This window comes from Larus michahellis, chromosome 2, assembly GCF_964199755.1.
Source record: "Larus michahellis chromosome 2, bLarMic1.1, whole genome shotgun sequence".
Lineage (NCBI taxonomy): Eukaryota > Metazoa > Chordata > Aves > Charadriiformes > Laridae > Larus > Larus michahellis.
Window position 1 is genome coordinate 35,571,431 of NC_133897.1, and position 16,945 is coordinate 35,588,375.

Sequence of the window (16,945 nt, forward strand, 5' to 3'; positions counted from 1 at the left end):
TCTTCTCCTTCCTGACCCCAAAATGAAATTATTCTAACTGCCTGGCTTCTCTACAATTGTTGAGTTTTTCTCAATGCAGAGGGTAAGGGCAAGGATTGCCTCTACCCTGAGAATTCCCCCTGGGGAACTGGGATCTGGAAAGGGTCAGCAGCACCCTTTAGAGCAAAGGAAGCTTTCCAAGGCTTTCAGGATGATGCCTCTATTCCTCCTTCCAGAGTCTGCCTGAGACAGGAGAGGGATGGAAAAAACATGCTGAAGCCCGGCCAGTTCCCAAAATGCACAGATTTGCAGAGTATTGAGATGATCTGTGCAAAGATCCTGGTGCCTCTACAAGTAAGTCCCAGTACAGACCTCCTGGGGCTACAAACAGCTGCAACTGCTTACCAGAAACATCACCCATTGCAATGGGCAATGAAAATGAAAAGAAAGCGTGCAGACTCTCTCATTGCCATTCCTTGACCTCTGAAAGGCCCTAAGGCTGGGCTGATGCACAAGGACACTTTTGCTAGTCTTTCTGGACCTTTACAAGGCTCTTGTGAAATCCACTGACCTTCTTCCAGATAGGAGGGAATATGGAGGAAAGCAGTTCTCTCCATGCTTCAAGGATTATTCATTTGGCCCACCTCTGCAGGCCTCCTCAGTTCCCTGGATCTTATATTAACTGCACTGCACAATTCTTCTAGCTGTGATACAACTACAGGTATTTCACAGTATTACTGTAGCCACACGCATAGGGTGCCATCACACAAGTCTCCAGTGTGAAATGGTGGTCATTGTAGGCATACTAGTAGACAGCACCTAGAGCCAGAGGAAGACTTACCTTCTTTGGTTTTTGCTCTGTGTGTAACTCGGCTGCCACCCCCATGGCAGAAGATAATAGGACTCCAGGGCAGATGCTCTGTGTGGTGTGAAAGCCTGCTGGGGTGTAAAACACAGCAAATGTTCAGGAGGGTTTTTTTGCAGGCTGGGTGGGTTTTTTTCCACCAAGAAGAGGGAATCACCTCTACATAGGGTAGAGCAGTTGTCCCCGTGCAGGTCAGTCCCACTCTGCACAGAAGGCTGTGCTGGCTATAGAGCAAACTGCCCCCATCTGATGCCTTTCACCTTCACACAGCTCCCACAGGAACAGCTCATCACAGGCTTCTAACCAGTTAAAATTCATGGAATCTATTGAGCAGCTTAAATTGCAGGTCTTTGCCAATAAAGCTCCTTTCAATTGACAGGAATGGAGGAGCCCTTGCCTGAGGACTTCAGCAGGGTGGTCCAAAGGGACACCTGGAGTGCAGCAGCCTCTTCTTGTGGCTCTTCTAGCACAGCTGGAGCAGTAAGGCAGCTATCCTCAGCTCTACACCTTGCCATTTGCAAATCGTCTTAAAGGTACAGTCACTCTAGCTTCTTGTGAGAACTTCCCAGCAAGGCTGACAGATGGAAGGAGAGCCCTTCAGTGCTAAGTTAGCTGCTTGCATGCAGCCACATGTGGCTTGAAGTAATCCAGCTAACTATCTGCAACAGGTTAGGAGATATCCCCAGGTCTCCTGGGCTACATGTGGGGAGCAATGACCTCCAATGAAGGGAGAGTCATGAACAGCTGGGAATGTAAATTCTTTGGCTTGCACAGCCGGAACTGGAAAAGGATGTCTGGCTGTAAAGTATCTTTAAACATCATTATAGAGCTGTGTCAACAATTTGGGCTTGGACTGTTTTAATTATCCCAGTTAAAATTCACCCTACCCGTATATTAACACTGGCACAAACACTTTGTAGGTCAGGCTTAAGACTATTTAAGGTGCAGGCACTTAGAGGATTAAGTGCTGCCTATTTGTAAAGCACTTTGAACAGACATCACGCCGTAAGTACCGAGGATTATTTCTGCGTGAAATAGCCAGGTTTGGCTTAGTGGTTCACAGGGTTTGCAAGTGGAAAGGGTAGAAGGACAGGACAAGCCTCACTCAGCTGCATTACAGCACACTCGCAGCCCATCATGGACTCTGCCTTCCCCGCTGCAGACCAGCTGAGAGGAGGGAGAGGAAACCGCACCGGCAGGGATGCCTGATGACAGGGGAAAGCACTGGCTGTCCTCAGTAAGAGGATCAAGTGCTGATAAGGAGACTCCAGAGGATATGAAGATAGATTTACTCCTCCCCTCTCCCACAGGGACTTCTCATGGTGGCTCCAGGCCCCTCTTAGACTGTGCTGTGATGATAAGGCACAGCTGAGACCCCATTAACATCACCCCTGCTTCTGAAACTGCCTGGGATACATCAGTACCAGAAAATCCCACCGACCAGAGAGGAATAGGTTTGCGCTCCTGAGCCTCTAACCAGGCGCACACTGGTCTGCATCCACCTCACAAACGTGACAAGGGTTTGCGGAACCGAATGACTAGAAGTATGAGTGTAAAATATTCCAGTTGTTAGGAACAAAAAGTACATGTGATAGGCATGAAGGCACAGAGCCCAGGCTTCATTAAGGTAGTTTTTATATTTTGAAAAGCGATATTAAAAAACACTGGAAAATGCAAGGTAAATGTAACAGTTGCTTCTACAAGTTTTAACCTTGTATTGCTTGGCCATTTAGACATATAAATTATTGCTTACTAGCTCTCATAAATACACAACACAATAATATGTACAGAGGCAGACAAGCATGAAATATGAAAAGGAAAACATTGGCAACATTGATTCTGGTAAATCAGATTATTTCATACATACCAGATCTCGTAACGGTGGATAACTACTAGCTGTAGTCCCTGAGAAGTTAGGCAAATACCTTGATTTGGGGTTTTCCATTTTATTAGTTTTAATGCAAGCTGACAGCATTACAGCACTCAGAGAGAACGGTACAGGCAGGTGTTCTTACCTCAGCTCATTGACTTCATCCCAGTATTTTTAACAGTGTAATAAGATGGCAATAAATAGAATATGCAAATAAATATTACTCTGCTAAAATGTTTAGTATTTACATCTTTCTTTGTAATTTTACAGCAGCATATGTCTTACTATTCCTGATAACACCATTTTTTTTTGCCACTGTCATGCAAATGTAATTTATGTCTATCTGAGACGGGCTGGAATCAAAAAGATGTGTCATAGAAACATCTAAATTTGATGCAACAAAATCCCACATCAAAGAGGTATAAAGTGACCCAGCTTCTTCCTTTGTGTTGTCTAATTACTCCTCCTAGCTACTTAAGAAAATACGCAGAGGTGTGACTGTGATAAACTGGCTAAAGGTTGGACTCGATGATCTTAAAGGTCCCTTCCAACCTCAACAATTCTATGATTCTATGATTCTATGATTCGTGGATTTTTATCCTATGTAACATAATTGCTGTATTGAAGGATTTTTAAAAAGTCACACAATATCACCAGTGCTGGACCCTGGCAGAGGCTGTGTAGTGTCCCCCTCTCTTTCACAGAGTTTGCTTCTCGTTCTCCTCCCAACCACCACACCTTCAAACTGCTTGCCAGTCTGCAGCCCAGCTCTGCAATACTTCACCTGTTGAACGAAGGCTCTGATGGGCCTTTTTTTATTAGGCATATTAGCTATAGATTTGGACTATTTGCCTTTGCGTTATGGTAACAGTTACAATATCCGTATTTTCAACATGAAATTGATGCATCCAAGTTGGCCCCTCCGACCAGACATTTATATCCTAATTATACAGGCCACCATGAAAAGTTGTTTGTAAAGTTCTAAACAGTAGTCTAATTAGCCACGACACAGATAACGAGGTTAACGCTGGCTACGTGCCTTCAGACTGAGTTTATGTCAGCTGCAAGGGGCAGACAACACCTGATTTAGTATAAAGTTACAGCGGTGCAGAGAGCCAATACCTCAGCTAGCTTGAAGCCTACTGGTACAAGTTAACGCATCCATTTACTTCAACCACATTGAACTGGCAGAGGAGCCTTCGAGGTGGCTCTAGCATTCTCTCAAGTCAAAGCCTGAGCACAGAGCCATCTTTCTTCTTCTGTTTTTTGTTTTGTTTTGTTTGTTTGTTTCTGTCTTTTGCCCCCTTCTTTAATTTCCTTGTCTTTTATTCTCCTCTGGCACTGCTGCTGCTTCAGCAGCAGCAACTACCAAAACTATCACAGAGCCAAATGCAGTGAACTGAGAAACAGCCCCACTTTCTCATCCTGAATACTTTCTTACGCTCCCTCTCCCACAGATGTCAGGAGAACAGCTTGTGGACTAGAGTGTTAACACCACATGAGCTAAATTTAGCATGCAGGCTGGTAAAATAATGCCACAGTAAAAAAAGATTTCACAAGGGGGAGCTCAAAACCCAGCAAAGCACCCAGGTGATGCGGCTAGGGTGGGGATGCGGGGAATGCTGTAGCCAGAGGAAGAACTGCAATAACGCAAGCAGCAAATTGTATCTGGTTTGTGTTCTTACACTGCCAAAAGGAGCCCACCGCAGCTAGTATCCTCATCTGAACAGTTTTGGTCTGTTTGCACAAAAGAGTTATTTACAATATGTGCAGTCACATCTACAGAAGAACATAGGAAATTTTTACTCCATGGCCAGCAAGAGTTTATTTTTTTTTCTTTTTACTGGGTAAAAAGAAGATTTTTTTTTCTTAAAAAAAAAAATCATATAGCATTTGATAATAACAAAGTACAAGCAAATACATTTCTGAAACATCTGTTTCCTTTACAATAGATCTATACAATATTTCACAGATGGGAAAACCGAATGCAGTCTACAGATTCCCCCACAGACTACTTGTTAAAGCTGCTTTTTTAAAAATCCCTTTAAACCAGAGATAACACAATGATGAAGAGCATGCTACTTCAGTATTCCCACATTTCAGGAAAGGAGCATTCTCTTGGAAGTCTTCCTCACGTGGGAAACATGGGATAGAGATGGGCAAGCAATGCAATGTACCCTCCCTGCTCTGCAAAGGGACTGTTACCTCGAGCCAGCGTACAAACACGTGCCAGACTGTGCAGCACACTGCACGTTGCCCGTGGCATTCGCTAGATTATTTCAGGGCAACTTCTTAGCACTGAAAACCAGAGCCACGGTGATGGCGGTGCTTAGATGTAGGTCAACTGTAGACAAGACTTTAAAAGCGCTGCCTCAGTACATGCTGAGTAGTAGTACTTGTTGCTACATGAAAATTGGCCTGGAGAGGAGTGTGAGTGGGACAGTAGCAGTAAAGGGCCCCTGATGCTGTAAGCTGGTGTGTATGCAGGTAATTACAGTGGTACCCGATAAGGTGTACCCTTTTGTTCTTTAAAAACTAGAAGCGTGTGCAAGTTCGGTGAAGTTTTACCTGCTGAAACAGTATTTCCAGGAGGCGAGTTAGGAATGTGGGTGGATCTAGGCATTGCATTACACCAAGGAGTCTGTAATCCAAGCAGAAAACACAGCTCCTACTATAATAATTTATAACACATTAACGGCAGGAGCTGGTGCTGAATCTAAGATAACTGAAAAGAAAGAAAATAACATGTTTTCAGTGTACAAACAATTGTGTCCGTAAATTGCAACAAAAGTGGATTGGCTCTTACAGTGTGTTTTATAAAGCAGATTCTTAAGGGACCATAACAGCGTGAACTGTTTACTGCTGACCTCCACATCACGACGCACTCTTGAGTTTCGTCTGGTGCCCTGTCTTTTTATATTCCCGTTCTTGGTTGTCCCCACTTAGCTCAAGTACGATGCTCCAGTGGACTCAGGGGAGCTGCACGGATTGCACAGTATTTTTGGCAACAATACTTTGGCAGCCTTGAACTGGTGGTGAGCTGAATGCGGTGAACTGAGCTTCAATCCCCTTGCGGCATGTTGCTTGCTGAAATGTTTTGCTGCGGTGACACGACGATTCCTTTCATTCTAATATTGGCAGAATCTGCATTGAAAGCTACACTGGACCGAACAATATTTTCACAGAAACCAAGCTCCTGAGCTCAAAGGATGCTGCTCCGCTCCCTCCTGTCCTGGTGACCAGTGGGGATGGCACCAAGCTTGCCCTGCAACTCTGTGAGCAGCTCCTTTGCTGGCTCGTGCCTGATTTTCCTGCGCATGTTGTGTTGAGCTACTGATAAAACTCAGTAAACTGTTCTTATATAGGGAAGCAACATGCTTGGCATAAACATTCACTTAATTCAAAGTGCTGCAGTTACAAGGTTATATGAAGCTGTGTATGCTCACACTCGCGGCTCTATCCTGTGAGAAAGCTCAAACAGAGCTTGTTGGTTGTCGATGACATGCAGGTGATGGACGTATGGCTTCAGCTCATGATGCTCTTTCGAAGGAACTTCATTGCCTGCAAGACAGGAGAAAGGGGACGGATCAGAAAGCCATGCCTTGCCTGCTCCTCTGCCCTATGTGTTACCAAGTCCCTGGTGTGCCAACATGTCACAAAAAAGACGGCCAGTGATCCAAAGGACTTGCTGTTTAAGTGCAACGCATGAGCTAACAGCTACATACAGAAAAGGGGAGAAGAAAGAAGGCGGCAAGGCTGGGCAGCCAGCATGCACAAAGGAGGGACAAGTGGATGGCAAGAAGCTGACTCTTCCCAAGCGGAAGATTTACTCCTGCCGGCAGTACAGGCAGTCTGTCCCCTGGAAGGGTGGTTCAAGGTTTCCTTTGTGTTGCTCTGGCAGCACAACGGGACCTTGAGCAGGGGTGGGCGACCCAGCCTGTAACTTTTAAACAACCTTAACACAAGTACACAAGACAGCAGGCCCCGGATCATTTCCTTCAGAGCAGGTGAAAGGTGTCAGCGCAGCAGACAGATACAAAAGCTCTTCAAAGCTGCTCTGACAGGCCCCCGCGTTTTGATCTGTTATGCTTTTGATTTCTGATCTAGTAACAGAGACAAGAGTCATGCTGTCATTTCACGGGGGTTTACACGGCAAGAGGAATTAGCTGTGTAACAGACAAATTGAAGGGTGGCCTGAATAGCAGATGTTTTCTGTTACAAGCTTTACGCCTGACGTTGGCTTGTGGGAACTCGCCGCCTGTGAAACACTTCAGTGTGGCTGGTGACCAGAAGTGGAAAAGGAAAAGCTAAGCCCATGGCCACGACACCCATCAAGACAGGCAGAGAAAGCAACGAGATATGTTCCTCACACGCTGCTGACTGCTGACAAACGAGACAAACTAGTCCATGTCCTCAAGGAATTTTTAATAACATTACCATAAATTAAAAAAGAAAACCCCTCAAAATTCCCCGAACCAATCAGCTTAACTCGCACGCTCCCTCCCTCTCCTTTGTTTCATGATCATCCTTTTCTCCACGCTCTCCAGCTACATGAGAAGCTTTCCAGGAACCGACCATCCCACTTGTTTCTAAAGAGTGCTGTACGACGCTGGGTAAGTGACGTGGGATGTCAATGCATGTGGCTGCTAACGGGGCTCCAGGGCAGCCGTTTTTAGGAGCTATTTCTGAGCAGCTATCTAACTTGAGAAATGTGGGAGAGAACAGGACAACATGATAAATTTGTGTCAGGATACAGAGATGACCTTTTTGTTCTGAAGGAATAGGATCCCAGCAACTACTGGAAAACATTTGTATTTCTCATTAACACCTGAAATGATATTTTTTTTGAATTTTGTTATTTTCTCAGGCTGCCTTGCCTGGTTTTGGAAATGCTATTATTTGTTTTCAGGATTTAGGATATAAAAGTATTATTTCCATTAAAAAGGCATTTCAGTCTTGCTTGGAAGCTAACCAGTTTCCAATCCAGAAAGACTTTGGCCTGCAAGGTTAATACACATGATACAGTTCATAAACAATAATATTCCTTGCTTAGTTTTGTTTGAATTCTTTCCTACAGTCAGACGCCTGCTGCTCTTAGGCCAATCTGAGAATTGATGCAGTAGAAAGATTCACATTCCTGAGAGCAAAATAAGCCCACTAGAAAAGGAAACTGTCCATAAAGTCTCAATAAATATTCAGTGAATTCATTTCATGCCTAAACGAATTTAAGAAGAAAAAAAAAGTGCCTACAGGGATGTCTGTATAAGCTGCTTTTTAAATGCCAGCTTCACAATAAATCAAGTCTGTGGTAAAATAAAGTAACAATCATGTACTTCAAACTACCAGATTATATGATAAATCTCAGGTATTAACCTTGGATTTATGTTGCAACACTTAAAAAACCACTTGGAAAAAAAAGGGAAAGAGATGAAAGATTTGCAGAGAAGCTGCAAAAAAATTCACATCATTAAAAGGATCCAATGCTACATTTTATAACACCAAATAAGAGACATTCTAACTTACAGAGGCATGGTTTGGATTAATCAGTATTTCCTTCAGTAACTGGTTTAACAGAATAAAAACAAAAGGCACATCCTTTTCCCTCTCCCCCTCTCCCTCTCTTATATATATATCTCTCTATATATATCTATCTATCTCATAAAATAACACAAGAACCATAGTACTGACCAGCCTTTGTTTAAAAAAACCTGTACATACACATGGTAATTCTACAGAACAAATGTTCAGCAAAGCTCTTAACAGTACCTATCATTCTCTAAGGTACATGTATTTATATACAAAATTATTATTATTCTTTCTGCCGGAGTCCATGCTGATGGCTGCTGAAAATTCAGCTAGAAAAAAACAAATTATTCAAACTCTTTTTTCCCCAAGGCTGCAGCACAGTTCTGAACTTCTCTTTGGAAAAGAGGTTTCAGTGGCCTCGATAAATGACATGTTTAGCGGGTTTGGCTTAAAAACTAACCACTTCCTAAAGTAGTGTTGTGCTTGTCCCCTTCCTGTGTTTAACCTCTCTGCAGAGAAGGAGAAATGCTGAGAAGGAGAAAAACAAGGTTTCTCCTCTGTGAGCAGCAGAACAAAGTGAGCTGGAGTCTTCTGGCATGGTCTCTTAGGGTTGGATTCTCTGGTGGCTGATAAGGTGGAAACACACAGAAAAAGTCTTTTGTGCAGCTGAGGAACTCGTGACCGTTCCCATCTGCATAGATCTTCCAGTGTCTGAAGCAGGCAGAGCTCTATTTGCAGGCTTCCCCTAGCAGAGGTACTACCACAACCCCCTCCTTTCTACCTAGTCAACTACTTTCATGAAACCCAGAGGATCTTAGTATCTTGAAGACTTCTACAATTTTGTGAAATGTCCTTAAGAACCCAAAATAAGCAAACAATTGCTCTTGGTGAAAAGCCAAGAGAAAAGCCGGTGTGATGAATACCATCTTTTAGCTACTGGAAGCCAAGACAGCTGTGAATCCACTACCAAAACACAGGGACAAAGCAGGAGACTGACGTAACTTGGTTATAGCTGGGCAAGTGGGAAACAGCAGCGTACATCAGAGACCTCCCTTATTAAGTGCAGCTGGCACAGATCTTACATAGTATTTTGAAGAGGTGATAATTTTTGCAGAAAAATAATTTATGAAAAAATTTAGGAACTGTTTCTGCAAACATTTTGTAAATTAAAAATTCATCCAACTGTGGTTTCCGCTGTGTTGACCATCCCACAACGTTGCCCCCTCTTGCCAATTGGTTAAATAATTGTTGTCCACGTTTTGCTGCTGTAGTAAACCTGAGCGAGTGGAAAGAAAGCAGAAAAAAACCCCAAAACCTCAAGGCTGAGCAAAGGCAAAATAAGTAGCGAATTTTGGCTACTCACCAAACTGGTTATTTCTGCAATGTCTCAATGACCGAACAGTATCTGCAATCATGTGCTGCAAAGACAAGATATAAAACATCAGTGCCAAAAATCTGAGATGGATTCTGTCATTAGAAAACCCTGAAAAAATCTCCTTGCCCTACACTGTACAGCAAAAAGCAACAGTAGTAAGGTAGAAAATGAAGACAGCAGGAGAGAGACTTTGCTCTTCGCCTTAGTGATAACATATGATGAAACAGGGTTAGTCTAAAAGGTCCTTATTGATATCACACAGATTAAATGAGAACAACTCCCTAAGAGCCCATGGAAAGTGCTAATGAAAACCAGCCAAACAGTTGCTTATTTTCATTCCTGTGACTTTTATTAAACTGAAAGCCAGCAGCAGGGAAGTCCTGTGGACTGGGTGGATGCTTCTGGCTTCAACCCCCAGCTTCAGTGCATTATCCAGGGCATTCGCTAGTCTGCAACCTCTCCTCCTCTCTCCACATGTCTAATTAGACTGTAAGCCCCTTTGTGGCACAGACTACGCCTCAGTGTATAGCTGTATAATGCTTAGCACAATCAGGCACCAGTATCAGCTAGGCCGTTTTCTGCAGGACGATAACCAACCCAAAACAGCCAGCCCATAGCCTAAATGCTGCAGAGCAAGCACCCTGACGTCTCTGCAGACACATACCAAATAAGACTATACTGTAGCTATACTATTTTAAGAAAAGCTTGGATATTGGACGTTCACTTAGATTAGGCAGAGGAAATAAGAGGTTTAAGTTTGGTTTCTCATTCAGGCTTGGGTCTTCAACTTATGAAAACTGGAATCGTTCACTATAAATCAGTGGAGTGTACTCATTTTCGCTACATGTCGCCCATAAAATTCTTCAGGCATCACTTTTTTCTTTTTATTTGACTGCTTCTGTGGCAACTCTTCACCAAATCTAGTAATTAATTTAAGCAAATTGCAGTTAGCAGGAACGATATAATAGCTCATGCAAACAGTGGATGCTCTTCTCACATGTCCCTCAAAACCAATCAGAGGCAGAAAGGATTAACTGTCTCAGGCAGAGTATGTTTAAGACTAGAATGACGCAGAACAGCTCATCTCTCAACACCCTGGGAGTGGCTTACAAGGCTCCTCCACAGAAAAGCTTATCACAAGAGCATGTTTAATGGAAACTTCATGTTCCTTTCATCAGTGAATCAAAATAATTTTTCTTGTTACCCGCTGTCCTTCATTTGCCACGAAATCATGCAATCTCTTGTGCTGATGTCCTTGCACTGATTCTAATGAAGTTCTAATGAGATGATCTAGATTTCATGATGAATAGTGTGAGTACTGGGAGAGCTACAACTTCCACCAGTGCTGCTGCCGTGATGTTTTCCAGCTGATACCCTTTGCATTTGGCTTATAGAAGTAAGAGAGACCCCACTATCACACACACTGTCATTCTTTGCTGTTTCTCCTTTGTAGTCAGTCACTGTGGGGGTCCATCCCAAAACAGGCTTCTGAAAGTGATGTTCTGGTAATGGAAGAACTTCCTCGTGTAACACCGTCTTAAAGCAGAATCTCAAATCTCCCAGCTTTAGTAGCCTAATCAGGCATTTCTCTCTGTCTGTTTTCAGCTCTCTGGGATCCAATTGTAATACAGAAAATCAGCCAGTTCATCTGCAAAGCAAATGCTATTTTCCTGACTGTTTAAGCAGGTGCTTGCATACCATTAGTGTGATGAGTAATACATATTTCTCATGGCCTTTCAGCCTACCAGCTACCTAGGATCATTAGCACTCATTTAACCGAGTATAGCAAAAACTCAAGCTTGGGAGTTGCACAGATACTTGGGGGCTGGGGTTTGAGAACCTTCAGCTCCATGTACGTGGTCCTTACAGCTGAAGGCACTAGGTAAGAAGGCATCATCACAAACGGTAATGGCCATTGACCTGTATTAGAGTTTGCTGGAGTGTGGCTAAGACATGTCATTGCTAAGATTTGGGTGATGGCTGACTGGAGAAAAAAACCTGAAGAAGCCACATTTCAGTGAAGCAGCTCAGTAATCCCGTGGAAATACCTTGAGATGCAACAGGATAAAACCATATTTTCATTTACTCCTTCAGATTTAGTTGAGGAAGTGGGTATGGTACTAAATATCAATCTAATACTATTCTAGACCAGAGTTTACCCAACATGGGGTTAAATAAACCACTGCAATCCCTTCAACTTTTGCTAAAACTAGGCAACATTCCTGAGACAAAAGATTGTTTCATTTTCTTCTCTTTGCAAATTCCCTTCTTTATATTTTGAATTAACTTTGTCTTCACCGCAATCACATCATGTCAAATCAAGTTCAGTCACGGTAGGATTGTTGAGGCCACGATGGTCTAGGAATATAAAAGAAGAAGGGATTGCGGAGAGAGAGAGTATCTTTTATTAAACAAACTGATATAGTTGGAAAAAACAATGGTTCAGGCTGATAAGTCCTCCTTCAGGTGAGATGTTTAATGAAGAAATGAAATATTTCAAAATACTAATCCAAATGGAGACATGAGAAACCATCTTTGCTTTGAAATTTGTAAGTAGAAATTCTATGCATTTGTGACAGTGAGTAAATTCCTTCCCCAAAGCAGTAATCTGCTATGGTACAATAATTTTTTTCTTCTTTTTCTGCAACAGCAAATTTGCGTGTGAGGTTCAGTGCCTTGATCCAAACCAAGCAGGAGTCAATGTCAATCCTAATTTTTCTCAGCAGAGGTCAGAAAGTGCTCAGCACGGTATGTAAGACCAAGACAGACATTCTTCCTTGGGACAAAGCCCTTATAATTAGAAAAGAAACATGAACTGATGCGATGCATCTTCTTAGTAAGTTCGTGCCTATTGACTACATACCTTAGCATCCAAACGAACCGGTGTAATATGCCTACTGCCTGAGTTTCCACTACACTCATTTAAATCTCTCCTAAGCTCCCACTTCCTAAGCTTGCAATATCGCCTGCATTCATATGTACACAGGGCTCCAGGAGACAGCACAGTTCCCGAGGGTGTGATCCGACTACTAATTTGGAGGAAGTGTCAGTTTGAACAACCCTCCCACCACCGCCATCACCTCAGACTCCCCCCCCCCCCATTTAAAATGCCCATTATCCATTTGCATGGAAAAGGTGAAATCCTGGCTGACTGAAGTCAATTAGCAAAGCTCCCACTGCCTCTGGAGACACAATGGTGACAGAAAGGATGGGAAATCTCACCCAGCAAGCCCAGCATACATTAAACATATACATGATTAAACAACAAACACACAAACAAACTAACAAGGTCTGGCTAAGACTGGAACAAGAATCAAATCCTACATATTCACTAAATAAATATATGGGCCAGTTGGGGGATTTTAGCAACAATCATTGTGCATCAAGGGCTAGTTTAATTTACATGTTAATTGGATGTACTTCCAAGAGGCAATGAAGAAGAACATGCTAATGAGTTTTATGCAAACACCTAAAGGTCAAACAGTTAATGGACTTGGGACAAGAAAACCTTTCATTAAATGCAAATCAGCGTTCTTGTAAACTCTGTAACAAGAAAAGGTACAGAAATCAAATAGAGAACACAAAAAGAGGAGCTCAGGTTCAAAAGTCAAGGTCTACATCTGCTTGCAAGTTGAAAGACAACATGCATTACGATGGGGTATGAAAATAAGTCCAACATCTGGTTCATGAATAACTCCATGGTTGCACGTTAATTCTCAAACAAGTGTAAACACACGGAGAAAAAAGTTGGGAACAATTCACCAGGCACAGCCATCTGCACTAACAGTCCCATGGCACATCTAGAGCAACTGGGAAGAACATTTTGGTTTCTTGATCAAATACTCCAGGCCAGCAAAAAGAATCAAAGTTTCTCCACTCCACCACTCTTCAGATATATAAACTGTGGCTTTCAGTGCTACGAAAATGTTATCAACAAAGAAATGAAATATGCAAATCAGAGAAATCAAGCCTCTATCAGTAATATCATGCCAGAGTAGATGTCATAGGATGTCTAGAGTAGATGTGGCCGAAGACACAATGTCAGTAAGTGCCCTTCTACATAAAATAGTCCCCTTCTACATAGTATAGTGGTATTTACAATCAGTTTAATTCATATTTCAGGCATTATTTTCTTCATCATCTAACCTATATAAAAAGTTTGATTTTCATTTGAGATCCCTCAAATTAGCATACCACTGGCAAGTGATAAACTAGAGAAACCTTTTCTTTGGTGCCTTGAGAAAAAACAGAAAACACAATTCAGAGAAAGCTGAAGCAGGAGAACTTAACTGAGGAGAAACAGTCCACGAGGTGGTGCAAAGGAGAGAAAACTGAGTGGACTGTGTGGTGCCAATACTGGCCATCACTGGTTTAGCCATTTTACACAGAAGCGGGGTGAGGAAGGAGTGAGAAGAGAGAGAAGCAGAGGAAAGGGGCAGAGGAGATAAACTGTTGGCCGTTTCATCCTGTTTGCTCTTTTTTACCCCTGTTTGTTTCTTCCTGATTCAGCCAGAAGAAAACCTTTTAGTCTTACAAGATAAGGAGAGGAAAGGAAAGAAAAGAATGTGAGTCTCTGCGAAACAGGAAAAACAAAATTAGCTTACCAGCTTTTCAAAATTAACAAGGTTATCCAGAAAAGTTTTATTTCCTTCGTGAATGAATGTGACATCTGAAAAAAAAATAAAGGAAAAAGAATTACTTTTCATGCCTTTGTTGTTTAATACAAAGAAATAAAATGACTAAACAGCAACAAAAAGAAAAAATAGGCAAGCATCCCATTAAGGACTGACACAATACCTTGTAACAGTGGAACAAAAGCCTGGTATAATGATGACATGCAGAGATATTAGATAACAACACTACGTACACATCGTAACAAGAGGATTTTCAAGTGGGAGGATTGATTTCTTATTAAACCTGGTCTGTGTTACTTCTGGGGTGCATATCATACAGAGGGTGGCCGGGAGCAGGATGGGGCATCCAGAGGGATGGCCCTGCATGGCATGCCTGATCTCCGCACCCTGCGGCACAAATCTGGCCACGCTGCCCATGGCTGTGCCAGGGCTGGGGCTGGCCGGTCCCTCAGCCCAGAGCTCCATGTGGGCAGAGTTACCAGATGCTGGACTTCGGCTCTGACACCCCTTTGTCTCTCTCTGCGGGACACAATGACTCTGAAGGCCCCCGCAGGGATGCAGTGGCCAGCCAGAGACATTAAACACAAGCCACCAAACTGAAGTTCAAAGCCTTGAAGTAAGTATTATGGCCAGGGAAAAACACTTTTATACAGCATTCTTGGAGAGAATTTGCAAAGGCAACAAAAAGGTCAGTGAGAGGAAAAGGAAAAGGTCTATATTTGGCTCCAGGAAGGGAACTGAACACAGTGTAATGAACTGGAGAGAGAGGAATATCAAGCGAAAGAAATGTTGCCAAGATAAGATTACAATTACAACAGTAACTTGAGGTAATTTTCTCCATTTTTCTGATGCATATTAGGACACAAAGCAAGACCTATCTCTTGGTCACGAAGTACCAAGGACATGGACAGATTTCCTTGTGGGGAGTGAAGTTCTGCCTCTGACAGGGCATCCTCTGGGTCACTGGAAATACTAGCAGGAGCACCACCACCACGCCCCTACCAGCTCTCTCCTGGATGCGTGGGTAGCCAGGGGTACCAGGAGGAGAATAGCACTCTCTCTGTAATGACTATTTAGAATCACAGAATTGTTAGGGTTGGAAGGGACCTTAAAGATCATCTAGTTCCAATGCCCCTGCCATGGGCAGGGACACCTCCCACTAGAGCAGGTTGCTCAGAGCCCCATCCAGCCTGGCCTTAAAAACTTCCAGGGATGTGGCTTCCACCACCTCACAGCATGACGCAGCACTCCGATACCACTGCTTCTTAAAAGCCACAGCCGTGTCTGCCAGTAGGCAAATGGCACACAGTAAAGGGGCAACATCTCTCTCAGCAGAAGCGCCATCCTCTAACCCACCAATCTAACTGTGCATCTCAGCATTTCTCCTGTGCTCATCTCTAGGTAGGTCTCCTATGATGCCCACTTGGTCCCCCTCGTTTCAAAGGATTTTAAGACTGGGAACCTGCAGCTGATGCTGGGGGGTGCTTTGTCACACCCCACCCCGCTTCATCCTCCCCCAAAACAGCCAACCTGATTTATTTCCTTGTGTTTCACAGACTCGCTCTGTGCCCGAGGGGCATTCTGTAATTGCTTAGAATGGAAATGTTAACGGCTTCACATGCTGCCCCTGGGCAGCATCCTAAAAATCAGGGGGAAAGGAGGGAGAGGGACCACCTACACCTCCTCTGCTGGGCTGCTTTGGGGCACCCAGGGAAAGGACATGACTTCAGGACACAGGCATTACTTGTCTCTATATGAATGCAGTTAAAAGCCGTCCGTCAATTCTAATGAAAAACTTATACTGGAAGCAGAAATTTCCACGCAGCTTTTTAAGTTAATGACAGCAGTGTGTATATCTCTGAGGTGGAAGGAACAGAAATTTGCTTTGCAGCCAACAACTGAGAGTCTAGATAAATTCAGTGGACCAGAAAATTGCATCTGAGCTATGCTGTAAGGGCACATCACAGTATTTTATTACATATTTGAAAAATCTGCCTGATTTTCAAAAGCTGCGTCTGTGTGCTGTAAGAGCGCTCTGCATTTAAATTTAATTAACTTTAAAAGGACACTCTATTTTTCATAATTAGAAAAAGTTTATTAATGATTTTCAGTTTTTTCTTGAAACTACTTGTGTTCCTTGTGTGTTGAAATACAGTAATTTGTTGAGTTACTAATGATTTCTATGCTATCAATGCTTATTTTGTTGGTCTTGGAAATACCGTTAATACAAACATGCTTGACATGGAATAAAGTTCTATGTACTGTGCAATACTTTGGGAATTACCAACCTGGGCAACACCTCCTTATGGATCACTGTACTGAAGAAGACTGCTGTGTTATTTTGCAAAGCCTCCTTGCTATCTCCAATACATTTTACAGATACAAATGCTGCTTACGTGCTTGTTCTTTTACACCATATTGTAGTGGTATGCAAACATCATTGCTACGAGTTACTCTTTTATGTTTGCTGCCTTTGTAGGCAAGACATACTCAAGAGCACTTAAAAAATATTGATTTTGAAGCCTTGATAATTGTATCCATCTGAATTAATGCAAACTCCTTTGATATGTGCAAAGAGGGGAAGTGCCTGATGGCTCCCAAACTGTCACCGACTGATCTAGAGAAGAACTGTCTTCAAACAGTTTAAACTCGTAGCAGCAGTAGCAGGTTGGAATAAACAGCCTAAAGAGAACACT

The 16,945-nt window shown here is 42.9% G+C and overlaps 1 protein-coding gene across 1 annotated transcript in view; it reads right to left on the minus strand.

Annotated features, from left to right (window-relative positions):
- Positions 1-2,462: 2,462 nt before the first annotated feature.
- RAPGEF5 (Rap guanine nucleotide exchange factor 5) overlaps positions 2,463-16,945 on the minus strand; it is a 163,945-nt gene continuing 149,462 nt past the window's right edge. Inside the window, exons 24-26 of the mRNA XM_074574833.1 lie at positions 14,220-14,284; positions 9,604-9,658; positions 2,463-6,275 (exon numbers count right to left, since the gene is read on the minus strand). Of these exons, the coding sequence (XP_074430934.1) occupies positions 6,157-6,275; positions 9,604-9,658; positions 14,220-14,284 (239 nt within the window). The 3' untranslated portion in view covers positions 2,463-6,156. The remainder of the gene's footprint in view (positions 6,276-9,603; positions 9,659-14,219; positions 14,285-16,945) is intronic.